Consider the following 27,659-nt stretch of genomic DNA (forward strand, 5'->3'; position numbering starts at 1 on the left):
CTGGGCAACACAGAGAGACCCCATCTCTACAAAAAATTTAAAAATTAGACTGCTCACAGTGGCTCACACCTGTAATCCCAGCACTCTGAAAAGCCAAGGTGGGTGGATCACCTGTAGTCAGGAGTTGGAGGCCAGCTTAGACAACATGGTGAAACCCTGTCTCTACTAAAAATACAAAAAATTAGCTGAGCGTGGTGGCACATGCCTGTTATCCCAGCTACTCGGAAGGCTGAGGCAAGAGAATTGCTTGAACCCAGGAGGCAGATGTTGCAGTGAGCCGAGATCACTCCACTGCACTCCAGCCTGGGCGGGAGAGCAAGACTGTGTCTCAGAAAGAAAAAAAAAAAGGGCCGGGTGTGGTGGCTCACGCCTGTAATCCCAGCACTTTGGGAGGCCGAGGCGGGCAGATCACAAGGTCAGGAGATCGAGACCATCCTAACAAGGTGAAACCCCGTCTCTATTAAAAATATAAAAAAATTAGCCGGGCGTGGTGGTGGGCACCTGTAGTCCCAGCTACTCAGGAGGCTGAGGCAGGAGAATGGCGTGAACCCGGGAGGCGGAGCTTGCAGTGAGTCGAGATCGCACCACTGCACTCCAGTCTGGGAGATACAGGGAGACTCCGGCTCAAAAAAAAAAAATTAGCTGGATGTGGTGATGCATGCCTGTAGTCCCAGCTACATGGGAGACTGACATGGGAAGATCACTTGTTGAACCCAGGAATTCAAGGCTGCAGTGAGCTGTGATCATGCCACTGCACACCAGCCTGAGTGACAGAGCAAGACTCTGTCTCAAAAAAAAAAAAAAGAATAGAAAAGGAAAAAATGATAGATACATAGTTCACTGGTTTTCAGTCTTAATTCTTTATACATGCATTTAATGGTATACATTAAATGCATTAAACCCATTATACATTCCTCTAACCAAGACTGTAGTTGTATTTCATATATTGATACATAGTATTTTTATGAGCATTACAACGTATCTGTTAACTTCCATTATGATTTTTTCTTTGATCTTCGTGCAAAAGGATACAAAACATATCAGCAAAGGGAAGAGGGGCACAGGGCAAAGTCTGGCAGAAACCAAGTGCAAGCTTCCAAGAATCCTCTCCCAGTGGAATCACAAAGGACACTCTTAATTCCTCCGGCACTGAATTGTGATAACACGTGAGAAGTGTTGCATATCAGTGAAGCTTATTAGAGACTCAGTACCCAAGCTTTTACTGAGGGCTGGTCAGACAGGCACCCTCTGCCTAACACATACCAAAATTCCAGCCTCCTAGAGGGAGTGCTAGTACTCAGCATAAACAACACTGCATGAACACACAACAGTGTAGGTCCAGTTAACTATTCATCAGTTAGGGAATGGTGGGAACCCTTCTGAAATCTTAAGTTTCCAGACACCAGCCAAGGGTCAACCTTGTAAGCAGGGTTTTCTAAGAAAAGCAGCCACAAAGAGAAAACAAACAAAGAAGATCAAAGAGAAAAGCTGGTTCCTTAAAAAGACTAATACAGTTGACCGCCAGTGAAACTGATCAGGAAGAGAGAAAAACCAAATAAATGAGGGTCAACTCTATATTTCTATAAACTAGCAATAAAGAAAAAACAATTACATATATTTATATACTATTTTCAAATGGCATCACAAATACAAAACATAGGAGTAAATCTAATAATTTTATAGGCAAAATGGAGAACTCAGTACAATACAGATGTCAATTTTTCCTACTCTGATCTATAGATTCAAAGTAACCTCAGTTAAAACCCCAAGAGAGGGCTGGGCACAGTGGCTTACACCTGTTAATCCCAGTACTTTGGAAGGCCAAGGCGGGTGGATCACCCTGACTGAGAACAGGTGTTCGAGACCAGCCTGACCGACATGGTGAAATGCCATATCTACTAAAAATACAAAAAACAGCCAGGCATGGTGGTGGGTGCCTGTAATCCCAGCTACTCCGGGGGCTGAGGCAGGAGAATGGCCCGAACCTGGGAGGTGGAGGTTGCAGTGCGCCAAGATTGTGCCAGTCCTGCTGGGCGACAGAGCAAGACTGTCAAAAAAAAAAAAAAAAAAAAAAAAAAAAAACCAACAACAATAGAGTTTATTTTGGGGAGGAAGAGGACTTCGCAAGTGGATTCTGAAGCTTTCACAGAATTACAAAAGACCAAGAATAGCTTAGACATTCTTAAAAGTGTTAGATAAGCAGTCTTACTCGGATATCAGGCTTATTGCAAGGCTACATATTCAAGACATCACAATTTTGTAGCAGAAACAAATTGACCAAAGGAACAAGGTACATAGGCAAGAAACAGACTTGGCCTTAATGGACACTTGAATAATGATAAAAATGGCACTGTAGAGCTGTTTTTTCAGTAAACTGTGCTGGGTTAATTACATATCCATGTGAAAAAAAATGAAATAGGATTTCTAACTCACATGATCAACAAAAGTCAATTTCAGGAGGTCTGGATAATAAAATGTAAACAGCAAAATAATGAGTTCTTAAAGATGATACAGAATATCTTAGGCCAGGCATGGTGGCCCGCACCTGTAATCCCAGCACTTTGGGAGGCCGAGGCAGGCGAATTGCTTGAGTCTGAGAGTTTGACACCAGCTTGGGCAAAGCAATGAAACCCCATCTCTAGAAAAAATACAAAAATTCGCTGGGTGTGGTAGCACACGCCTGTAGTGCCTCTATTTGGGAGGCTGAGATGGAAGGACTGCTTAAGCCTGGGAGGTTGAGGCCGCAGTGACTCTGATCGTGCCACTGTAATCCAGCCTGTGTGACAGTGCGAGACCCTGTCTCAAAAAAACAAAAAACAAAAACCAGAATATCTTCATGACATCAAGGAAGAAATAGATACCTTAACCCTGACAGAACACATATTTATAAAGGAAAAGACACAAATTTTACTAAGTTAAAATTTTTTTTCTTTTTTTTGAGACAGATACTTACTCTGTCACCCAGGCTGGAGTACAGTGGCACCATCTCGGCTCACTGCAACCTCTGCTTCCCGGGTTCAAGTGATTCTCCCGTTTCAGCCTCCCAAGTAGCTGGGATTATATGTGACACCACAACTGGCTGATTTTTTTTTATTTTTTTATTTTTTTGAGACGGAGTTTCACTCTTGTTGCCCAGGCTGGAGTGCAATGAAGCAATCTCAGCTCACCACAACCTCCGCCCCCCAGGTTCAAGCCATTCTCCCGCCTCAGCCTCCCGAGTAGCTAGGACTACAGGCACGCACCACCACGTCCAGCTAATTTTGTATTTTTATTAGAGATGGGGTCTCTCCATGTTGGTCAGGCTGGTCTCAAACTACCGACCTCAGGTGATCCGCCTGCCTTGGCCTCCCAAAGTGCTGGGATTACAGGCATGAGTCACTGTGCCCGGTCTGATTTTTAAATTTTTAGTAGAGATAGGGTTTCGCCATGTTGGTCAGGCTGGTCTTGAACTCCTGACCTCAAATGATCCGCCTGCCTCGGCCTCCCAAAGTGCTAAGACTACAGAGGTTGAGCCACTGTGCCTGTGTTTTTTTTTTTTTCTTTCTGTTTTGGAGAGAGTTTAACTCTGTTACCCAGGCTGGAGTGCAGGGGTGCCATCTCAGCTCACTCTAACCCCTACCTCACAGGTTCAAGCAATTCTCCTGCCTCAGCCTCCCAAGTAGCTGGGACTACGGGCACACACCACCACACCCCGCTAATTTTTGTATTATTAGTAGAGACGGGGTTTTGCCATGTTGGTCAGTCTTGTCTCTAACTCCTGACCTCAAGTGATCCACCCTCCTCGGCCTCTCAAAATGCTGGAATTCCAGGTGTAAGCCACAGCACCCGGCCTAAAATTTAAAACATCTTAATTCATCAAATGATGAAGTGAGCAGAGGGAGAAGATACTTATCACACATAAAACACAAAAAAGATTCATATTCAAAAACAGAAAACCTCCTATATATTAGTACAAATACTCAATATACAACTCATTAGAAAAACAGAAATAAGACTTGAATACGTACTTCAAGAAGAGAAAATCTAGATACCCAATAAACACATAAAAAGGTACTAAGCCCCAGCACTTTGGGAGGCCGAGGTGGGCGGATCATGAGGTCAGGAGTTCAAGATGAGCCTGGCCAACATGGTGAAACCCCACCTCTACTAACAATACAAATATTAGCTGGACGTGGTGGTGCATGCCTGTAGTCCCAGCTACTTGGGAGGCTGAGGCAGGAGAATTGCTTGAACCAGGGAGGCAGAGGTTGCAGTGAGCCGAGATCATACCACTGTACTCCAGCCTGGGTGACAAGAGTGTCATCTCAAAAAACAAACAAAAAGAATAAATAGAAACCTAATAAAACTCTAACAAGTAAAAAAATTAAATGAGTAATTAAAATTTTTCCTACAAAGAGGCCAGGCTTGGTAGCTCACACTCGTAATCCCAGCATTTTGGGAGGCTGAGGCAGCAAGATTGCTTGAGCCCAGGAGTTAGAAACTGCACTGAGCTGAGATCAAGCCACTGTACTCCAGCCCATGCGACAGAGCAAGATCCCGTCTCTAAAATAAATAAATACTTTTTCCTACAAAAAAAAAAAAAGCACAGACAGTTTCAGGGATGAATTCTATCAAATATTTTAAAAGAAATAATAGGCTGAGCACTATGGCTCAACACCTGTAATCCCAGCACTTTGGGAGGCAGAGGTGGGCCAATAACCTGAGGTCAGGAGTTCGAGACCAGCTTGGCCAACATGATGGAGAATTGCTTGAACTGCAGTGAGCCAAGACTGTACCACTGCACTCCAGCCTGGGCAACAGAGCAAGACTCCATCTCAAAAATAAATAAATAAATATCATAATAATGCTCTACAAACTCTTCCAGAAAAGAGCAACACTTCCAAATTCATTGAGACCAGTATCACCATCATACCAAAGACAAAGATATTACCACAAAGAAAAAAAAGGACCAATAGATCTCATGACTATGGACATAAAAATCCCCCAAAAAATAGTAGCAAACCAAATCCAACAACATATAAAAACCACTCTGATGGTTAATATAAGTGTCAACTTGACTAAATTGAGGGATGCAAAGTATTGTTTCTGGCTGTATCTGGGTGCTGCCAAAAGAGATTAACATTTGAGTCAGTGGACTAGAGAGAAAGACCCACCCACAATGTGGGTAGGTACCATCCAATGGCTGCCAGCACCGCTAGGAAAAGCAGGCGGAAAGTAGGATAAGCTGACTTGCTAAGTCTTCTGGCCTGCATCTTTCTCCCATGCTGGATGTTTCCTGCCCTCAAACATCAGACTCCAAGTTCTTTGGCTGTTGGGTTCTTGGACTTACCCCAGTGGTCTACCAAGGGCTCACAAGCCTTTGGCCACAGATTGAAGGCTGCACTGTTGGCTTCCCTGCTTTTGAGGTTTTGGGACTCAGACTGAGCCACTACTGGCTTCCTTGCTCCTCAACTTGCAGACTGCCCATCACGGCACTTCACCTTGTGATTGTGTGAGTCAATTCTCCTTAATAAACTCCCTTTCACATATACATATATCCTACTCGTTCTGTCCCTCTAGAGGACCCTGACTAATACAACTATATGCCATATAAACACTATGACCAAGTGGGATTTATCCCAGGAATGCAAGGCTGGTTTAACATTCAAAAATCAATTTATGTAATGCATCCTATTAATAGAAAAAAGAACAAAAACCACATGATTATCTCAATAAATGTACAAAAACCATGTGACAAAATCCAGTAACATTAATGATAAAACCTATGAAAGGTCACAAGAAAATAGATGACATACTAAAAATAAGATAATTTGAAGATGCTATATTCATAAACTTGTGGGTGTAGAGGAACCACAAGGAACAATGCAGGAACCCGAAGCTAGTAGAAGCTAAGGTGGTACTACCTCCAGGCCCAAAGAGATGAGGGGAGGGAACAATTACCAAAACCCAGAAAGGGACAGTTATACAGAGTCTGCCACAATATAAGGTGCCGAGAGCTTCAGTGGAGAGATATAGCCAACTGAAGGTAAAAGTCTGAAAGCTACCATGATCAAAAGCAGAAGACACGAGAGCCAGCCAACCTTGATGATATAACTTGAAAGCTCAGGAGAGTAATACTTTTGCTCAGAATCAAATTTTATTGATTGATCTTTCCATGCACTCAGAATGTTTTTTGACTGTAACATAATGTACAAAATGTGCATTCTCTTACAGATGAAAAACTCAAAATATCAATGATAAAAAAAACTTACCCATAGTTACTACCTCACTCATAATTTATAATTTTTTCATACACAAAATGTTTACAGTTTTATATGAACCATAATTCGTTATATTTTTTTCTCAAGTCCCATCACTCACCTGGAATCAACCTTCTTCTCCATCCTCTGCTTAATCACTTTTTGATGGAAATTGTGGCTTGATATACACTTCACAGTGAGCAGATTCTTCTTGAATCAAAGTATTTTATCTTCCCCTTCTAACTACAAAAAAAAGGGGAATAAAAGAGAGAGAAAATTATTTGCAGCTTCTCAGGAGCCACACTTCTGAACAGCTACATGCCAGCTCCTAGTCTCCTGCCCTCCTTAATTCAACACTAGATGAACATGGGCTAGGTCTCTGACTGAAAATACTATATTTAAATTACATTTTTTAAAACATTTTTTGAGACAAAGTCTTGCTCTATCACCCAGGCTGGAGTGCAAAGGCACGATCTCTGCTCACGGCAACCGCCACCTCCTGGGCTCAAGCGATTCTCCTGCCTCAACCTCTCAAGTAGCTGGGATTACAGGCACCTGCCACCACACCCGGCTGATTTTTGCATTTTCAGTAGAGACAGGATTCCACCATGTTGGCCAGGCTGGTCTCAAAATTCCTGACCTCAAGTGATCCACCCGCCTTGGCCTCCCAAAGTGCTAAAATTACAGTGGTGAGCCACCACACCCAGCCTCACTGTGGCTTTGATTTGCATTTCTCTAATGATGAGTGATATTGAGCTTTTTTTCATATTTGTTCATCGTATGTATGTCTTCTTTTGAAAAGTGTCTGTTCATGTCCTTTGCCCACTTCTTAATGGGGTTGTTTTTATCTCATAATGTTGTAAATGCTAGATGTTAGATCTTTGTCAGATGGATAGAGTGCAAAAATTTTCTCCCATTCTGTAGGTTGTCTGTTTACTCTGATGATAGTTTCTTTTGCTATGCAGACGTGCTTTAGTTTAATTAGAAATTAAACTAAATTGGCTGGGCGCAGTGGCTCACGCCTGTAATCCCAGCACTTTGGGAGGCCGAGATGGGTGGATCACGAGGTCAGGAGATCGAGACCATCCTGGCTAACACGGTGAAACCCCGTCTCTACTAAAAAATACAAAAAACTAGCCGGGCGAGGTGGCGGGCGCCTATAGTCCCAGCTACTCGGGAGGCTGAGGCAGGAGAATGGCGTGAACCTGGGAGGCGGAGCTTGCAGTGAGCCAAGATCCGGCCACTGCACTCCAGCCTGGGTGACAGAGCGAGACTCCGTCTCAAAAAAAAAAAAAAAAGAAATTAAACTAAATTTGTCAATTTTTGATTCTGTTGCAATTGCTTCTGGCATCTTCGTCATGAAATCTTTGCCTGCGCCTATGTCTTGAATGGTATTGCCTAGGTTTTCTTCTAGGGTTTGTATAGTTTTGGGTTTTAAATTTAAGTCTTTAATCCATCTTGCGTTGGTTTTTGTATATGGCGTAAGGAAGGGGTCCAGTTTCTGTATTTGCATATGGCTAACCAGTTCTCCCAGCACCTATTACTAAATAGGGACTCCTTTCCCCATTGCTGGTTTTGGTCAGATCTGTCAAAGATCAGATGGTTGTAGGTGTGCGGTCTTATTTCTGGGTTCTCTATTAGGTTCCATAAGTCTATGTTTCTGTTTTTGCACCAGTACCATTCTCTTTTTGTTACTGTAACCTTGTAGTACAGCTTGAAGTTGGATAGCGTGATGCCTGCAGCTTTATTCTTTTTGCTTAGGATTGTCCTGGCTATTCATGCTCTTTTTTTGTTCCACATGAATTTTAAAGTAGTTTTTTCTAATTCTGTGAAGAATGTCAATGGTAATTAATGGTAATAGCATTGAATCTGTAAATTGCTTTGGGCAGTATAGCCATTTTCATGATACTGATTTTTGCTATCCATGAGCATGGAATGTTTTTCCATTTGTTTGTGCCACCTCTGATTTCTTTGAGCAGCGGTTTGTAGCTCTACTTGAAGAGGTCTTTCACTTCCCTTGTTAGCTGTATTCCTAGGTATTTTATTATTTTTGTGGCAACTGTGAATAGGAATTCATTCACATTTGGTTCTCTGCTTGCCTGTTGTTGGTGTATAGGAATGTTTGCAATTTTTGCACATTGATCTGTATCCTGAAGCTTTGCTGAGGCTGGTTATCAGTTTAAGAAGCTTTTGGGCTGAGAAGATGGGGTTTTCTAGATAAAGAATCATGTCATCTGCAAAATGTTATTTTCTAATTAAGGAAACTGAGAGGAGACGAGCCACACTCAAAAGGTGTGCCTGCTTCTTTCTTTGTGTCTAGATGCTTCAGCACCTTCAACTTCCCTTCACAAAAACACCAGTAGAGGCCAAGATTTCTTGTTTTTCTTCAGATTAATTTTTATGGTTATCAGTGTTACCATGTAGAGTTTTCATTTTCTTTCTTTTGTTTTTTTAAAGACAGAATTTCTGGCCAGGCACAGTGGCTCACGCCTGTAATCCCAGCCCTTTGGGAGGCTGAGGCAGGCAGATCACCTGAAGTCAGGAGTTCAAGACCAGCCTGCCCAACATGGGGAAATCCCGTCTTTATTAAAAATACAGGCCGGGCGCGGTGGCTCAAGCCTGTAATCCCAGCACTTTGGGAGGCCGAGACGGGTGGATCACGAGGTCAGGAGATCGAGACCATCCTGGCTAACATGGTGAAACCCCGTCGCTACCAAAAAATACAAAAAACTAGCCGGACGAGGTGGCGGGCGCCTGTAGTCCCAGCTACTCGGGAGGCTGAGGCAGGAGAATGGCGTGAACCCGGGAGGCGGAGCTTGCAGTGAGCTGAGATCCGGCCACTGCACTCCAGCCTGGGCGACAGAGCGAGACTCCGTCTCAAAAAAAAAAAAAAAAATACAAAAGTTAGCCAGGCATGGTGGTGGGCACCTGCAAACCCACCTACTCAGGAGGTTGAGGGAGGAGAATCACTTTAACCCCTGAGGCAGAGGTTGCAGTGAACCGAGATTGCGCCACTGCACTGCAGCTTGGGCGACGGAGCAAGACTGTCTCAGAAAAAAAAAAAAAAAAAAGACAGGATTTCCCTCTGTCGCCCAGGCTGGAGCGCAGCAGTGCAATCACAGCTCACTGCAGCCTCCACCTCCTCAGGCTCAGGTGAGCCTCCCGCCTCAGCTTCCCAAAGGGTTAGGATTGCAGGCATGAGCCACCATGCCTAGCCTTTTTTCTTTCTCACGCTGTCATCCACGGTCTCATGCTATTATCCAGGCTGAAGTACTGTGGCACCATCACGGCTCACTGCAGCCTCAGCCTCCCATGCTCAAGCAGTCCTCCCACCACAGTCTCCCAAGTAGCTGGGACCACAGGTATGTGCCACCATGCTCAGCTTATTTTTTATTATTTGTAGAGACAGGGCCTTGCTATATTGCCCAGGCTGGTCTCAAACTCCTGAGCTCAACTGATCTATCCACCTTAGCCTCCCAAAGTGCCTTTTTTTGTGTGTAGAGATAGGGTCTCACTCTGTCACTCAGGCTGGAGTGCAGTGGTGTGATCACAGCTGACTGTAATCTCAAACTCCTGGGCTCAAGCAATTCTCCTGTCTCAGTCTCCCATAGCTGGCACTACAGACAGGAACCACTGCACCTTGCCTAGTTTTCATTTTTTCTTTTTCTTTTTTTTTTTTTTTTTGAGACAGTCTCGCTCTGTTGCCCAGGCTGGAATGCAGAGGTGCAATCTAGGCTCACTGCAACCTCTACTTCCTGGGTTCAATCGATTCTCCTGCTTCAGCCTCCCATGTAGCTGGGATTACAGGCACGCACCACCACAGCGGGCTACTTTTTGTATTTTTAGTAGAGATGAGGTTTCACCAGGCTGGTCTTAAAACTCCTGACCTTAAATGATTTGCCTGCCTCAGCCTCCCAAAGTTCTGGGATTACAGGCATGAGCCACTGCGCCTGAGCCCATTTCTCATTTTCAATTAGTGATCATTTCTATCAAAAATATTCATTAGGAACTGAATAAATTACGACATAGTTTTTTTGTTTTGCTCTGTTTTTTAGTGCCAGGAATAGTAGTGTTGTGGGTTGAATTGTGTTCCCCAAAAAAGATTTGCTGAGATCCTAACCCCTGCTACCTGTGAATGTGACCTTATTTGAAAACAGGGTCTTTGCAGAAGTAATTAAGATGTAAGTTACGATGAGGTCACGTGGGAGTAGGGTGGGCCCTTAATCCAAAATGATCTGTCTTTCTTAAAAGAGAAGACACAAGGGACAGATACCCTGGGCCTTCAGGGAGAGGATAAGACCTTGATTTCAGACTTCTAGCCTATAAAACTGTGAAAGAATCAACTTCTATTAGTTTTAAGCCACCTGGTTTGCGGTACTTTGTTACAGCAGCCCTAGGAAACTAATACAAGTAGTAAGACAGAAGAGTAAGATTTAAGTAATGGTGGAGGCAAGCTAACAGGGTGAACGTGTCCTATGTTGAGTAATTGTGATGCATTTACCAGATGTTTCATTCTACAAGAATGAAGTCACCCTTATAATCAAGGTCACATATTTCAATGACAATCAGACAAGGAATTAGCCAGTTTATCCATACAAAACGAACAATCCTTACTTACATCAAACCAATGTCCTAGATTTTCTGATACCACACTCCAAGTAACAGAGCTCATCATAAGTGACTATTTCTACAAATAAATCAAATAGAAGGAGTATTCAAATAGTGACTTTTGGTGAAATACTGCTATAATCAATGTGTCTCTGCCTTGGGTTTCTGTCATAATGATTCTGTGGAATGTCCTTCGTGGTCAAGGACCCCCTTTTGTTATACACTCATACCAGCATTCTACCTATTTGTACATGTCTGCCTTCTCCACTAAAATATAAATTCCATGAAAACAGGAATCATATCTGATCTTCTCTCCACTGTATCTCCAGCCTCTAAAACAATGTCTATAACCTCACAGATAAAATACACACATACTGGAAAAACTAGGACACAGGTTTGCTTTCAATAAGGACATGTATGAATATAAACTTGCTTATAAGTTGGAATATACATAATGATAATCAAATACAAAACACGGCCGAGGACGGTGGCACATGCCTATAATCCCAGAACTTTGAGAGGCTGAGGCAGGTGGATCACCCGAGGTCAGGAGTTTGTGACCAGCCTGACTAACAGGTGAAACCCCATCTCTACTTAAAAAAAAAACAAGCATGGTGGCGAATGCCTGTAATCCAAGCTACTTTGGAGGCTGCAACAAGAACGCTCGTACCTGGGAGGTGGAGGTTGCAGTGAGCCAAGATTACACCACTGTACTCCAGACTGGGCAACAAGAACAAAACTCCATCTCAAAAAAAAAAAAAAAAAAAGTCTAAGAAAAACTAAAATTATTAGGTGTTGACTCCCAGTTAAACATGTAGATTGACCTTCTAAGGTGATAGTAAAGAATACAAAGGAACAAACCATAAGGTTAAAGAGATGAGAGAAGAGATTATAGGACACCAGGGATTTCCACAGTTTTACAAGGAAAATGAAGTGGCCTAACAGGTTTGAGGAAATGAAAAACTTTGATTTGAGGATACCAAAGGAAAGCGGGCCACACAGATTTCCAATCCTGTCAGACAGGGTATTCAGGTCCCTTCTGCTGTCCTGCTTCCAACATTCTGGTAGCTAGATGGTACCTTTCAGGCAGGAGACTGGAAAAGTCTTCTCAGAAAACACTAAAAACTAACAGATCTCCAGATTCTGAAACATGTGCTTTACTCTCCATCAATGAAAAAGCAGACTTGTCCCTAGATTACCCTAAAGTGAAGCCCATGAACTCCGCAGTCCTGCTTAGACACTAGGAGCTTCCAGCTAATTTCTCAGTTACACATTTTTTTTTTTTTGAGATGGAGTCTCACTTTGTTGCCCAGGCTGGAGTGCGGTGGCTCAATCACGGCTCACTGTAACCTCTGCATCCTGGGTTCAAGCGATTCTTCTGTCTCAGCCTCCTGAGTACCATCACACTTGGAATTTTTTTGTATTTTTGGTAGAGGAGGTTTCACCACGTTGGCCAGACTGGTCTTGAACTCCTGACCTCAAGTGATCTGCCCGCCTCAGCCTCCCAAAGTGCTGTGATTACAGGCATGAACCGCTTCCCCTGGCCGGCTTACAACTTTTCTTCTGCAGCTTCCTCATCTCTCCCAGTCCTCACAGAAAGAAGAGAATTAGGGTCTTGCTCAAAATTAGGTTTTGGTTTAAGAAAACATTGTGGCTAGTTTGATCTTCTATCCAGACTACTAAAAGTTTCTCCATATCAGCAATAAGGCTGTTTAGCTTTCTTATCCCTGGTGTGTTCCCTGGAGTAGCACTTTTAATTTGCTTCAACAACTTTTTCTTTATATTCACAACTCGGCTGTTCGGTACAAGAGGCCTAGCTTTCACGTTATTTCAGCTTTTGATGTGCCTCCTTCACTAAGCTTAGTCATTTCGAGCTTTTGATATAAAGTGAGACATGAAACCCTTCCTTTCACTTGAACACTTAGGGTTCACTGTGGGGCTATTAATTGGCCTAATTTCAATATTGTTGCCTCTCAGGCTACAAGGAGGACCGAGAGGGAGGAGAGAAACAGGGAACTGGCAGGTAGGTGGGGCAGTCAGACACAACACTTAAGTTTACTGTTTTATACCAGTGAGGTTCATGGCGACCTAAAACAATTGCAATAATAACATCAAAGATCACTGATCACAGATCACTGTAACGGTATACCTGAAATAAAGTTTGAAATATAGCGATAGTTACCAAAGTGTCAGTGATAGGAAGTGGGCACATGCTGCTGAAAAACTAGTTGTTCGGTGCAGGACTACTTGCTACAAACTTTCAATTTGTAAAAAACACAATACCTATTAAGTTCAATAAAGCAAGGTATGGCTGTACTCAAGTCCCTAGCATCATTCATTCAACAAATATTTACAACACATCTACACAGCACTTAGGAAACCTGAACAGCCTCCCATAAAATAAAAACATGCACCCACCTCCCACGCGGGGAAGGCTTCAAGGTTTGTTTACTGCGTTACCCCCTGCGGGCTCGGTTGGGGAAGGTCGCCCATACACCAGCCCTTCCGCTCTCCTGGGCCACTTAGCCGGGAGAAGGAAACCCCTCATTTGGATCCGCGTACGCTAAGAAGCATTGCGTAGACTCGAGCACCGGCCAGGAGCGCATTAGACGCCTGGGAGGATGCGGTGCCCCCGGGGCGCAGGACAAGAAGCCGAGGAGACGCGGTGGGAGAGGATAGCGGGAGAGGATGGCAGGCTCCGGGCCCCGTCCTGCGCCCTCTTGTCGCACTTCCTCCATTCCCGCACCACAGACCCGCAGGTAGGCAACATCACCTGCACTTTTAGGGGAGGAAGCAGAGGCTCGCACAGATTTCACCGGACTCGGAGGGACCCGACTGAGCTCCCTGCCGGAGAGGCCGAGGCCATAAGAGGGTGGGGACGTTAGGATCGGGCCTCGTACCTGGGGAAGCCGAGCCATCGGGCCTGACGCTGGGAGAAAACCCGGCGGGAGAGGGCGGTCCGGGACCTGCTTCGTAACTCCCGCGCGGCCCACGCCAGCCTCAGCGCTTCGCGCGCCTCTAGACGCCAGTCTCGCGCCGGGCCCGCCCTTGTCTCCACGGCGACGCGGCGCGCACTAGGACCACCCCATTCAGACCCCGGGGCTTGCGCAGCCTCAGTCGGGCGGGTGGCGCACGACCGGTCGCTTTTGCAGCAGCCGCAATGAGAGTCGGTTCCGAGGGGCGTGGGGAATGCACCGTCTGGGCATCCCCACTGAGAGTCTTTGGCTCGCTACCTTCGCTCTGAGCTCAGGTTGCTACTGCTCCTCTTAGACGAGAGAAGTGGGAGGCATTCCGAGGCGGAACCCCGAGTTAACACCGCCCGGAATCGAGCACTAAGGATGAGGTTCCAGCTGGGAGGTGGCTGCGAACGAAAGTCTTCCTTCCCTCACTTCCGGGCTCGTGCGTGAGCCTCTTTGGCTTTTGGTTCACGGGGAGTGGAAACCGGAACCCGTGGAGTATGACCCGCCCATGCGTGTACCCAGCAGATTGCTACAACTTGCACTTGGAGGGGAGAAGTCCCATGGCCCCCGAATTAGAAATCCCAGGCTTATCTCTTTTTTTAACCCTTCATTTGAAAATGTAATTAATAAGCACTCCTTTTTGTTAAATTTTTTAATTTGGGCCGATCCTAATAAAAATAGGAGTGGGAGGGGTAAGTGGGACTTTTGAAATACTTTTTTACTGTGCTTTATAAAACGTTTGAAAGCACGTGAGATTCCTGGTGCAGACACTAAAAGCAGTAGTTACTTAAATACTTGAAAGATTTTACGCTAAAAACATGAGGAAAATTAACTTGTTGGGTGTCTCGGGGTTAGAATCACAGATAATTTGTATTTTTGTCCTATTTTCTACATGCTAATTTTTGCAATTAAAACATCTATTATTTATTTATCTATTTATTTTGAGAAGGAGACACCCTCTGTCGTCCAGGCTGCAGTGCAGTGGCATGATCTGGGCTTACTTCCACCTTCACCTCCCGGGTTCAAGCGTTTCTCCTGCCTCAGCCTCCCAGGCGCACGCCACCACGCCCGGCTTATTTTTTTTTTTTTTTTTTTTTTTTTTTTTTAAGAGAGATGGGTTTCACCATGTTGGCCAGGTGAGTCTCGAACTCCTGACCTCAAGTGATCCGCCCGCTTCAGCCTCCCAAAGTGCTGGGATTACAGGGTGAGCTACCGCACCTGGCCCTGAGGCGGATCACTTGAGGTCAGGAGTTCGAGACCAGCTTGGCCAATATGGTGAAACCCTGTCTCTACTAAAAATAAATTAAAAAAAAAAATTAGCCGGCCGTGGTAGTCCCAGCTACTGGGGAGGCTTAGGCAGGAGAATCGCTTGAACTCAGGAGGCAGAGGTTGCAGTGGGCTGCGATTGTGCCATTGTACTCCAGCCTGGGCAACAAAAGCAAAACTCTGTCTCAAAAACAAACGGCCGGGCGCGGTGGCTCAAGCCTGTAATCCCAGCACTTTGGGAGGCCGAGACCGGCGAATCACGAGGTCAGGAGATCGAGACCATCCTGGTTAATACGGTGAAACCCCGTCTCTACTGAAAAGTACAAAAAACTAGCTGGGCGAGGTGGCGGGCGCCTGTAGTCCCAGCTACTTGGGAGGCTGAGGCAGGAGAATGGCGTGAACCCGGGAGGCGGAGCTTGCAGTGAGCTGAGATCTGGCCACTGCACTCCGGCCTGGGCGACACAGCGAGACTCCGTCTCAAAACAAAAAAACAAAAACAAACATATTTTAAAAGGAGTTCTACTTTCTCGGACATCAATGCCAGTGTCTTAGGGACAACTTTCATCTGAAGTTAATGTGGCCAAGTAGTTTTAAAATAAGTTAGTAAGCTTCAAGGTTGTAATTAACAGTATAACTAACATATTCACTGTAATTTAGCCTAAGTACTTATATAATTATGTAGATTTATATAAATTACATATTTAGGATAAGTCAATAAACATTCTTTCTAGATGATTTGAGCTAATTTCCTAATGCTTTCTTCCTGTCATAGGCATTTACCATCCTCAGCTTTCACAAATTTAGGAGGGATGAAAGGCATTTCCATTTTGAGTTACAATGAAAATAATTAGTCTTGTCAGGAAAGATTAGAAGATAACAGTATATAATAATAGCTAGGACAAGGACATCTTAGAGGCTGGGCACGGTGGCTCACACCTGTAATCTGAGCATTTTGGAATGCTGAGCCAGGAGAATTGCCTGAGCCCAGTAGTTCAAGACCAGCCTGCGCAACAGAGTGACACCCCCCCCCACAATCTCTACAAAATATAAAAAATTTGACCAGACGCGGTGGCTCACGCCTGTAATCCCAGGACTTTGAGAGGCCAAGGTGGGTGATCACTTGAGGTCAGGAGTTTGAGACCAGCCTGGCCGACGTGGTGAAACCCCATCTCTACCACTAAAAATACAAAAAGTAGCCAGGCGTGGAGGCACGACCCTGTAATCCCAGCTACTCGGGAGGTTGGGGCAGAAGAATCGCTTGAGCCTGGCGAGGACGGTTGCAGTGAGCCAAGATCCCGCCACTGCACTCCAGCCTGGGTGACAGAACAAGACTCTGTCTCGAAACAAACAGAAAAACTAAGGGTTACCCTTGGAGCAAGAAAAACTGAATATAGGAAAAAGCCCATTTAGAGAAGTGCAATCCAGCCTGCTGTGATGAGGCTGCTGAAAGGTCATGGCCTGGCATTAAGCTCTCTCACAGGTGCTCTCATGATTTCTGGGTTTCTAGTATTTTCTTCTTTTCTTTTTTTTTTTTTTTTTTTTTTTTTTTTTGAGACAAGAGTTTCACTTTTGTCCCTCAGGCTGGAGTGCAGTGGCACGATCTCGGCTCACTGCAACCTCCACCTCCCGGGTTCAATCGATTCTCCTGTTTCAGCCTCCCAAGTAGCTGGGATTACAGGCATGTGCCACCACGCCCAGCTAATTTTGTATTTTTAGTAGAGACGGGGTTTCGTCATGTTGGCCAGGCTGGTATAGAATTCCTGATCTCAAGTGATCCTCCCACCTCAGCCTCCCAAAGTGCTGGGATTATAGGCATGAGCCACCATGCCCGGTCAGTTTCTAGTATTTTCATTTGCTTCTCTGCTGTTCTTGGACTAATTTCCCTGACTGGCTGAACCTTTGAGACCCCTTATGCCAAACTTTGGGCCAACAATTTGGACCTAAACCAAGATCTACACACACTTAGTAAAGAACTAAAATAATTTCCCTCTCAAAGAGCTTTCCCAAGCTGATATTTGAAAATTGGTTATTAGTTGCAGGAGGGGACATTTAGAATTACAAATTATTGGCCTGGCACGATGGCTCACACCTGTAATCCCAGCACTTTGGGAGGCCGAGGTGGGGGAATCACATGAGGTCAGGAGTTAAGACCAGCCTGGCCAACATGGGGAAACCCCATCTCTACTAAAAATACAAAAGTTAGCTGGGTGTGGTGGCACAGGCCTGTGGTCCCAGCTTCTTGGGAGGCTGAGGCATGAGAATTCCTTGAACTCGGGAGGCGGAGGTTGAGTGAGCCAAGATTGTGCCACTGCACTCTAGCCTGGGGGACAGAGCAAAACTCGGTCTCAAAAAATTACAAATTACAGACCGGGTGCGGTGGCTCACGCCTGTAATCACAGCACTTTGGGAGACCGAGGCAGGCAGATCACGAAGTCAGGAAATCGAGACCATCCTGGCTAACGCGGTGAAACCCTGGCTCTACTAAAAATACGGAAAAATTAGCCGGGCGTGGTGGCGGGCACCTGTAGTCCCAGCTACTTGGGAGGCTGAGGCAGGAGAATGGCCTGAGCCCCAGACGCAGAGCTTTCTGTGAGCCAAGATTGCGCCACTGCACTCCAGCCTGGATGACAGAGCGAGACTCCCTCTAAAAAAATAAATAAATAAATAAAAATACAAAGTATCAGGCCGGGCATGGTGGCTCATGCCTGTAATCCCAGCACTTTGGGAGGCTGAGGTAGGTGTATCACGAGGTCAGGAGTTTGAGACCAGCCTGACCAACATGGTGAAACTCTGTCTCTACTAAAATACAAAACTTAGCTGGGCGTGGTGGCACGCGCCTGTAATCCCAGTTACTCAGGAGGCTGAGGTAGGAGAATCTCTTGAACCCGGAAGGCAGAGGTTGCAGTGAGCCGAGATCATGCCATTGCACTCCAGCCTGGGCAATGCAGCGAGACTCCTTCTCAAATAAATAAATAAATAAATAAATAAATAAATAAATAATCCTGCCAAGGAGAGTAACATTCAAAAGCTACAATAAAACAAGAATTTGCAAGCATCTAGCTTTTGCCAGGCACAGGTGAAAGAAGTTTATGGAAGCCTCCCTTAGATTATTACCTTTTTTCCTAGGTAACAAGTGAGACTTTGAGAGGTAAGAAATGAGTTGAGGCCAAGGTTCTACAAGACATTAAAGGAGCCTAGTGGAAAAAAAGTAGGTCCTAAGTAGGATAGACCAGAGGGCTCAGGATATTAGTTCCAGCTATCAAATCATGACAGCTGCAATGCCCTGGGCACTGATTTCATGTACGGCTTGTGGTAGTTTAAAACATGCCTACACATTCCTTGACATTCCTCCCATATAGAGGTGGAGTCTAAGTTCCTTTGCCTTGAATACAGGGTAGCCGTGCTGACTCTAAGGAACAGAATGTGGCACGTGGCAGAACTGATTCCAAGGCTAGGTTAGGAAAGGCAATACAGCAACTATCATCTGGCTTTCTTGTTCATTCTCTGAACACTTGCCCTTAGAATCCAGTCGTCATGTTTCAAGGAAGCTCAGGCCACAGGGAGAGGCCATGTCTAAGTGTTCGAGGGACAGCTCTAGTGGTCCCAGGTCTTAGGTGACAGCCACCATCAACCACCAGACATGTAAGCTTTTAGGGGACCCTAGGCCCCATCCTTTGGGCTGCCCCCACTGGTGCTGAATGGATCAGAAACCAGCTGGCCCAGCGGGAACCAGCCCATTTTGCAGATTTGAGAGCAAAATATAAATAATTTGTTTTAAGTCACTGAATTCTGGGGTGGTTTGTTACACAATAGTAGGTAACCAGAAACCCGTAATTTCTGGATTTCTAGTATTTTCTTTTTCAAGAAAGGTCAGGTCCGGTGGCTCATGCCTGTAATCCCAGTGCTTTTGGAGGCTGAGGCAGGAGGATTGCTTGAGGCCAGGAATTTGAGACTAGCCTGAGCAACACAGCAAGATCCCCTCTCTGCAAAAAATCGTTAAAAATTAGCTGGGTGTAGTGGCAGGAGCCTGTAGTTCCGGCTACTTGGGAGGCTGAGGCTGGAGCAGTGAGCTATGATTGTGCTATTGCTTTCCAGTCTGGACGACAGAGCAAGACTCCATTTCCCCCTAAAATAAAATAACCAGAGCAGTGGTTTTAATGTTATCTTTAATTCCCTCTACAAGTCTGAAAAGTAGGTATACTGCGATCCCTTTCTGAAAAATGAGGAAAGGGAGATCCAGGTGGTGAAATGCCTGGCTCAGGTTTCACACTAATTGGCAGGGTCAGGATTTAGCAGCTTCAAAGAAAGCGCCTTCTCCACTACTCCAGGGAGTCTCTAAGACACTAAAGGGGATTAGACCTGTTTCCCACAGCTTTAGGAAGAATTTGGATTCCAAAAACAGCTTGATTTTTAAAATCATAAAAACACCTGCTGTATTATCACCTACAACGTATCTCTGTATAGGTTTAAAAAGGCTCAGCAGCTTTATGGGTTATATAAGGCTTTTTACCCACCTTACTCTGTTTAATCTTAACTGCCCCATGAGCAGGTTATATCATCTTCCCAATTTCACAGGTAAAACTAAGGATAGATGGAAAGACTAACTCTCCATAGCCTGTAGGAGGTGGCAGAGATGAGAATGCAAACTCGGGCCTGACTGGCATGTGTTTCCCTCTGCCTCTTGCCTGCAAAAAAATAGTTGGTAAGAAACACACTTTATTCAGTAATACAAACGAAAAGAAAAAGGTTTTCTGTTGCCAAGATTCACAAGGGAGCCGAGTGAGTGGTCACTCACTGCTTAACACTCTAATTTCACAAGTGAAGAAAGTGAAGTTCCAACAACATAGGCCTCTTGGAAGAAATGTAGACGTCGCTGTCCTTTAACGAGGAAAATTGCGTTCTCCTTCGCGCCTATGTATCCCTTCACACCAACGCTGCGAGTACCACAGGGCAGAAATGGGTGCTTGTGGTATTCCTGCACATAGGACCTCCTCCCCAGGACGGCAGTTACCCGCACTGCTCACATATTTGCATTTCTGTGGCCCCCTGTCAGCCGACTCTGCAATACGTGGTAAGCGCTTGACATTCGCCGTCTCATTTCCCCAACTCCACTCGCACTTCCCCTTTCCGTGCAGGCTAAGGACAGATTCAGGTAACGGGAGGGAAAGAACATTTCAATGAATGTCAGTCGCCTTTATCTCTATCAAAGCCAGTCGTGACAAGTTTGTCTATTAATGCAGCAACCAGTACTGTCGCATAAGCCTCATAGATTTACAGAGAGGCCATTTTAGAAACACGACCGAAACTTAGCGAAGTCAGCTTTGCCCAAGATCACGCCACTCGCACAACAGCTGAAGTTCGAACCCGCACCGGGAAGGCTCGGAGGACCCCAATCTCCTATCTCAAATTCCCCACTGCCGAAGCCCCACGGTTCTCTGCCGATGCGAACCGTGCAAACACACGGGTGGTCGCGCCACACGCCGCGCTAGCCGGCAGCCCAGGCCCATCTCGCCGCCGCCTCCCCGGGAGAGTGTCGTGCCGCGAGTCTCGGGTCCCAAGTGCCACCCGCTTTGCCCCGCAATGCGCGTGGGAATGCGGTGGCGGCGGCCTCGGGGCTGCCCGCGGCGACCGCCTGCGCGCACGGGAGCGGGCTTCTGCTGTCCCCGCCGCAGCCTCCTCCTCGCCACCACCGCCTCCCCACTGCCCGGCCCGCGCAGGGGCTGGTGTCTGGGGGGCGTGCGGCGATGCTTCTTTTCCGCCCGGCACCGCTGCAGCCACCTCACATCCGGGCGCGCGGCGGGGAAGGCGGCGCCGGGGCCCGGGTGCGTGGAGGGAGTTATTAAGGGGGAGGGGGCCGAAGAGGAGGGGCGGAGGGCCGGGCTGCAGTTACGGCGGCTGAAGAGAGACAGCCTGAGCGGGTCGGGGTGGGGGCGCAAGAGCGAAGGCTGCGGGGAGCGGCGCTGGGACCGGCGCGGGCGGCTGGGAGGGGAGCGGCGGCCGAAGCAAAGGGCTGCCGAGCGGCGGAGGCACCGAGTAAGGGCCGGCGGCGGTGGCGGCTGGGTCCGGGGCACCGCGCGCCGGTGCTCGCGGGTGTAGAAGGGGCGCGGGCGCATTGCTCCCGGGGTCGCGTGCGTGAGCGCGGGCGCCGGGGCGCCCGCAGAGGGTGAGCAGGAGCGCGAGGCCCGCAAGGCGGCCGGCGGGTAGCCGGCGGGCTGGCTGGGGGGGGGACCGAGCCGCCGGGCCGGGGAGGACGGCTGCGGGCCTGCGCCAGCTCCAGCTCGAAGCGCCCGGGCCGGGAGATTCGGCCTCCCTGCTCCCTGCGGCCGGCCGCCCCTCAGTGAGTACCGTCCCCGCCCTTCCTCCGAAGGAGGCCGCTGGGCCCGGGCCTGCGTGAGGGGCTGCGGGTTGGGGTCGCGGCCCGGGGAAGCCAAGTTTCGGAGCTGAAGCCGGTGCTCGCTCTTTCCTTGCCATCGGCGCCCCTGACATGGCCACAGGTGCGGCTGGCCGGGCGAGGGGCGCTCGGGCCCCGTCCCCAGTCCCTGATCCCCGGATAACAAGGGGCAGCTGGCGCCGTCCATTGGCAAGTGACAGGCACTTTACAACAGACTTCGCGGGTTCCCAGCCCAACCAGTCTTCTGCCTGCCCCCAGTCCGGGAAACTTCCCCACCAGTCTTGAAAGATCCCCCTGGGTGGCAGCTCCTAATCTTGGTTTCTCTTTGTATTAAAGCTGCTTAAAGGTTATATACCTTGAGTTGGGCACCTTCTGCTTTTTACCATGTTGATGCTTGGGATACTAGGAGAGATAACTGAGTACCAACGATTCTATCTCCGAGTTCTAATTTATAGCATAATTTTGGGGTGGGGACTTATTTTTAACACGAACTGTTTTAAGAGGTTAAAACGTTTCAGCCTCTGAAGAAACAGCCAAGATTTTTGAAAACTTACTGTTCTCGGTGACAATTTTGTGCCGATTTATCTTCCAGGTGCAGAGCATTGTAGACCAAGGAGCCATGGATAGGAGAAGTGTGGGTGAAACAGAAAATGGAGATACTTTCCTTGACCTGAAGAAGCCACCTGCCTCCAAATGCCCCCATCGCTATACAAAAGTAGGGTTTGCCACTAATGAAATAGTGTTTCTTTTAGGTGGGGAAGTTAGTAACATTGTATAACCATTTAATTCCTATTAAGTGGTAATCTCACTCTGACTCACTACATGGACTAAATATTAACTAAATTTAGTAGAGCATTACTTTGAACATTTTTCTGCAAGTGCAGATACCCAGAGTTTAAGCTGGAATTTGCTTTGAGAGGTTTTTAGGTGAAGGGAATGTAGGCTTAGATTTTTTTTAAATTGCAGATCCGTATACTTTGTAAGTTCTGTAACAGCTATGTAATTGGTATGTTATTGATTTACATACTGTACTCTGAGGATTAAAGCTCTAGGATGCGCCACAAAATTAGTGTCCTCTGTATTGATGTTTCCTTAAGAGGCAGATTCCTCATAGGAATGCCGTTGAGTGTGCTTGGTGGGGTAACTGGATTTTTCAATCCTATTTTTTTACTTTCTATTACAAATTGGATATGGACTCAAAAAAGTAAGGCTTCAGTCATATTTCCCCTAGCTGAAAACTGGAGATGTTTAAACTGCTTGTCCAGATGACTGCTTTTGGGAGAGAGAGGAAGTCATATTTATTAAGGATCTTGCTTCAGTACATGTCTTGTTGGCTACTGAATGTTTCTGAAGAGGTTGACAGGACTCGAATTGTAAATTCATTTCTCGGTCCCTAAAATGTATCAGACTGCTTCCCATAAAACTTGCTTAACAGTGTTGAAGCAGTTGGGACACTGACGACAAGAACGGTTATATCCTAATTGGGCCCACATCCATATATCCTTAGTATGGACTTTTTAAAATTTTTTTAAATTTTATTTATTTATTTATTTATTTTGCACGCGACAGGGCCTCATTCTCTCGCCCAGGCTGGAGTGCAGTGGTGCAATCATGGCTCACTGCAGCCTGGACCTCCTGGGCTCAAGCCATCCTCCCGTCTCAGTCTCCTGAGTAGCTGGGACCACAGGCGTACACCACTACGCTCGGCTAGTTTTTGTATTTTTTATAGAGATGGGAATTCGCCATGTTGCCCAGGCAAACTCCTGGGCTCAAGCAATCCGCCCACCGTGGCCTCCCAAAGTGTTGGGATTACAGGGGTGAGCCACTGTGCCAGGCCTCAGTCATGGCTCTAACATGGCTAATTGTCCCTGGCTTCCTGGAATACTGACTGGTTAATGCTTTAAAGCCAGCCCTTGTTTATGTACTGGTGCACTACTCTTACCTACTTGATAAAGTATCAAATGCTGTCAGCTTAATATTCATTTTCAGCACTGAAGAAAACTGCTGTAAGAGAAATGTTTTCAGGTGTAAAGCGTTCTTGGTTGATTGCTGTCTTAGGATGGTCTGTTTTGGCATGACAGCATGTGAGCTGATAGAAAACTTTTTCCACATTCAGATTTGGTCTTCCCAAATATGTCTTCCCAAATATATTTCTCTCAAACCTGAGAGTGTTTAGAGTAGTGTTTCACAACTTAGATTCATTTCCTGAAATGGTGACAGGTGAATTCTGAATGGAGAAAAGCCATCAAATGAAGTGAAATGGAAATCTTCCAGTACTTATTTTTTTATTTTTGTTTTTATTTTTTGAGACGGAGTTTTGCTCTTGTTGCCCAGGCTGGAGTGCAGTGGCACAATCTCGGATCACCACAACCTCCCCCTCCTGGGTTCAAGCGATTCTCCTGCCTCACCCTCCCGAGTAGCTGGGACTACAGGCATGCGCCACCATGCCCAGCTAATTTTTGTAGTTTTAGTAGAGACGGGATCTCGCCATGTTGGCCAGGCTCATCTCAAAATCCTGACCTCAAGTGATTCACCTGCACCAGCCTCCCAAAGTGCTGGGATTACAGGTGTGAGCCACTGTGCCCAGCCCCCTTCCAGTACTTTTTGTTTTGTTTTGTTTTGTTTTTTTTGAGCCGTAGTCTTGCTCTGTCGCCCAGACTGGAATGTAGTGGCGTGATCTTGGCTCACTGCAACCTCTGCCTCCCTGGTTCAAGTGATTCTCCTGCCTCAGCCTCCCAAGTAGCTGGGACTATAGGCGCACGCTGCCACACCCAGCTAATTTTGTTTTTGTATTTTTATTTATTTATTTATTTTTGAGACAGAGTTTCATTCTTGTCGCCCAGGCTGGAGTGCAGTTGTGCTATCTCAGCTTACTGCAGCCTCCACCTCTGGGGTTCAAGTGATTCTGCTGCCTCAGCCTCCCAAGTAGCTGGGATTACAGGCATGCGCCACCACGCCCAGCTAATTTTTGTATTTTTAGTGGAGATGGGTTTTTGCCAGGTTGGCTGGGCTGGTCTTGAACTCCTGATCTCAGGTGATCCAACTGCCTCAGCCCCACAAAATGCTGGAATTACAGGTGTGAGCCACTGTGCCTGGCCTATTTTTTTTATTTTTTATTTTTAGTAGGGACGGTTTCACTGTGTTTCTGGTGTCAAACTCCTGAGCTCAGGTGATCACCCACCTCGGCCTCCCAAAGTGCTGTGATTATAGGTGTGAGCCACCGAGCCCGGCCCCTTCCAGTACATCATCATCATTATTATTATTATTATTATTATTATTATTATTTGTATTTTAGTAGAGACGGGGTTTCACGGTGTTAGCCAGGATGGTCTCGATCTCCTGAACTCGTGATCCGCCCGTCTCGGCCTCCCAAAGTGCTGGGATTACAGGCTTGAGCCACCGCGCCCGGCCCTATTATTATTATTACTATTGAGATGAAATTTCGCTCCTGCTGCTCAGGCTGGAGTGCAATGGTGCGATCTCGGCTCACTGCAACCTCCACCTCGCAGGTTCAAGCGATTCTCCTGCCTCAGCCTCCCGAGTGGCTGGGATTACAGGCATGTACCACCATGCCCGGCTAATTTTGCATTTTTAGTAGAGACGAGGTTTCTCCATGTTGGTCATTCTGGTCTGGAACTCCTGACCTCAGGTGATCCACCTGCCTCAGCCTCCCATGGTGCTGGGATCATAGGTGTGAGCCACCGCACCCAGCCTTTCCAGTACTTTTTGAACTAAAGTTCTAACCGGTTGTCTACTGGTAGAGTCCAGGCAGAGAGGCTTTTGAATCACTTTCACACACTGATCAGAGGTTAACATGTATATTTCGGCCAGGCGCGGTGGCTCATGCCTGTAATCCTAGCACTTTGGGAGGCCGAGGCGGGCGGATCACAAGGTCAGGAGATCGAGACCACAGTGAAACCCCGTATCTACTAAAAATACAAAAAATTAGCCGGGCGCAGTAGTGGGCGCCTGTGGTCCCAGCTACTCAGGAGGCTGAGGCAGGAGAATGGCGTGAACTTAGGAGGCGAAGCTCGCAGTGAGCCGAGATCCGCCACTGCACTCTAGCCTGGGCGACAGAGCGAGACTCCGTCTCAAAAAAAAAAAAAAGTATATTTCATCTTTGTGTATGTTTCTATCTTTATGCTTAAGTCATTTTTAGGAAGATAATTTCTCTTTCTTAGGGTAGGACTTATGTTTCTTTGCAGTAAAGATTAAGAACCTCAGTATTGTCCATTTTTGACAGTCCAACCTCAGAATTCTGTCATACTTAGATAAATGTGCCTTGGAGAACTGGTTAAAAGCATTTTTTAGCTTAATGACAGTGGAGCTTAGATTTAAGTCTTTTCTACCAAATTAATTGGAAATAGGTTTACTTTCTACTCTTAAGAGGATTTAGTTAATGACAATTTTAGGATAGTGTTTAGGCGGTGTTAGGGTAGTACTTTCATGTTTTTCAACACTCTAGTAATTTTATGCGGGACTTGGGGATAACGAAGTCTTCTCCCTTTAAAGAGAGCTTGAAATGATTATATGTTACTAGCACTATAATAAATATGTTAGTTCCACAACTGGAATAATACTCAAACCATCCTTCTTCCTTTTCTATATACTGAGATCAAACTATTGGAATAAATAGACTAATGATGTTTCTGCCACTTCAAGTTCATGGGCTAGATCTGGAAGCAGTAAAGGGAAACTGTTCTCATTGGTGATTTTGAGGTGGAGTTTCGCTCTTGTTGCCCAGGCTGGAGTGCAATGGCGTGATCCTGGCTCACGGCAACCTCCGTCCCCCAGGTTCAACCTATTCTCTTGCCTCACCCTGCTGAGTAGCTGGGATTACAGGCATGTGCCACCACGCCTAGCTAATTTTTGTATTTTTAGTAGAGATAGAGTTTCTCCACGTTGGTCAGGTTGGTCTCGAACTCCCGACCTCAGGTGATCTGCCCACCTTGGCTTCCTGAAGTGCTAGGATTACAGGTGTGAGCTGGCCGGTGACTTTTTTTTTTTAATAGGTGGTGTATTCTGTGGAAACTTGTAGGTGTGTATGTTTACTTACAGGGTCAAAGAAAGACATTGGCCCCTTAACCTTTGATCCTTCTTAGTTTAGTGTTCAGTTGCTTTCTGCGATAATGTTAGTAGTTTGTTGTTCAGAACTCAAAGAGTTTTTGTTTCTCCCCCATGAGTAGAAGAAGTACAGATGTTTTGGTCAGGTGCTTTTCAGGATAATGTACCAGAGTTTCCTTTTGTGCTAAGACATCTTTAGTTCAGCTTGTTTCTCAAATGTTAATATGCCTGGGGAATCATGTTTAGGCCTTGGGGAAGGAATTCTGAGTGGTAAGGAGGGGTGGTCCTGAAGATTCTGCTTTTTAACCCACTCCCAAGTGGTGCACATGTTGCTGGTCCACTGACTATACTTTGAGTATCAAGGCTTTAGTCTTCCTTAGAGAACTTGATAAATGGTGTTGGTGGTGTCAAGTAACTCAGAGGATGCGTAGTTGTTATTTGGGGTTCAGATGATGTTCATTGTGATTCCAAGAATATCTTAGGAACTCAAGTTAGAGTCACATTGGGTGCTTTCAGGCCTACTCCTAAACCTCAGTGTGGGATGGTTATAAGTGGGTTTATCATATGCACCTGTTACCCTGAGGGTCTGGAGCCCCTAAGTTGTAAATGCTGGTCTGTTTTTTAGGGCAGATTCCTAAGACCAAAAGCTATATCTTGGTGGTATCTAAGTATGCATTTTTAAAGTGATTGGATCCTGTTGAAGGACTTTTGGAGGTTATAGAGTGGGGTCTCACCTGAAAGTTGTGGTTTAAAAGTGGTTTAGACAATGGTTCTCAAAGTGTGGTCCCTGAACTAGCATTAGCATCATCTGGTAACTTGTTAGAAATACAAATCTCAGGCCTCTTCCCAGTGGTATTAAAGGAGAAACTTGGGGAGTAGAGCTTAACCTTCTGCATTTAACAAGCTCTTCAGGGGATTCTGACTCTGGTTCAAGTTTGAGAACCATTGGCTTAAGAAATGATCGCCTCCTAGGCCGGGCGCGGTGGCTCAAGCCTGTAATCCCAGCACTTTGGGAGGCCGAGACGGGTGGATCACGAGGTCAGGAGATCGAGACCATCCTGGCTAACACGGTGAAACCCTATCTCTACTAAAAAATACAAAAAAACTAGCCGGGCGAGGTGGCGGTCGCCT

At 46.2% G+C, this 27,659-nt stretch overlaps 2 protein-coding genes across 13 annotated transcripts in view; one reads left to right on the forward strand and one right to left on the reverse strand.

Annotated features, from left to right (window-relative positions):
• SFI1 (SFI1 centrin binding protein) overlaps window positions 1-14,515 on the reverse strand; it is a 115,759-nt gene extending 101,244 nt beyond the window's left edge. For 2 of the 3 annotated variants that reach the window (XM_050806680.1, XM_050806679.1), the window contains exons 1-2: window positions 13,748-14,515; window positions 6,361-6,482 (exon numbers count right to left, since the gene is read on the reverse strand). In XM_050806680.1, coding sequence (XP_050662637.1) covers window positions 6,361-6,383 — 23 coding nt within the window. In that variant the 5' untranslated portion in view covers window positions 6,384-6,482; window positions 13,748-14,515. The remainder of the gene's footprint in view (window positions 1-6,360; window positions 6,483-13,747) is intronic. The other variant, XM_050806678.1, reaches the window with a different exon arrangement.
• EIF4ENIF1 (eukaryotic translation initiation factor 4E nuclear import factor 1) overlaps window positions 13,509-27,659 on the forward strand; it is a 64,251-nt gene continuing 50,100 nt past the window's right edge. For 2 of the 10 annotated variants that reach the window (XM_050806684.1, XM_050806685.1), the window contains exons 1-2: window positions 13,509-13,606; window positions 22,057-22,179. In XM_050806684.1, coding sequence (XP_050662641.1) covers window positions 22,084-22,179 — 96 coding nt within the window. In that variant the 5' untranslated portion in view covers window positions 13,509-13,606; window positions 22,057-22,083. Of the gene's footprint in view, window positions 13,607-19,760; window positions 20,896-20,917; window positions 21,107-21,237; window positions 21,411-21,504; window positions 21,568-22,056; window positions 22,180-27,659 lie in introns of those variants that run through there. The other 8 variants (XM_050806681.1, XM_050806682.1, XM_050806687.1 and 5 more) reach the window with 5 other exon arrangements.

Source organism: Macaca thibetana, chromosome 10, assembly GCF_024542745.1.
Source record: "Macaca thibetana thibetana isolate TM-01 chromosome 10, ASM2454274v1, whole genome shotgun sequence".
Taxonomy (NCBI): Eukaryota; Metazoa; Chordata; class Mammalia; order Primates; family Cercopithecidae; genus Macaca; species Macaca thibetana.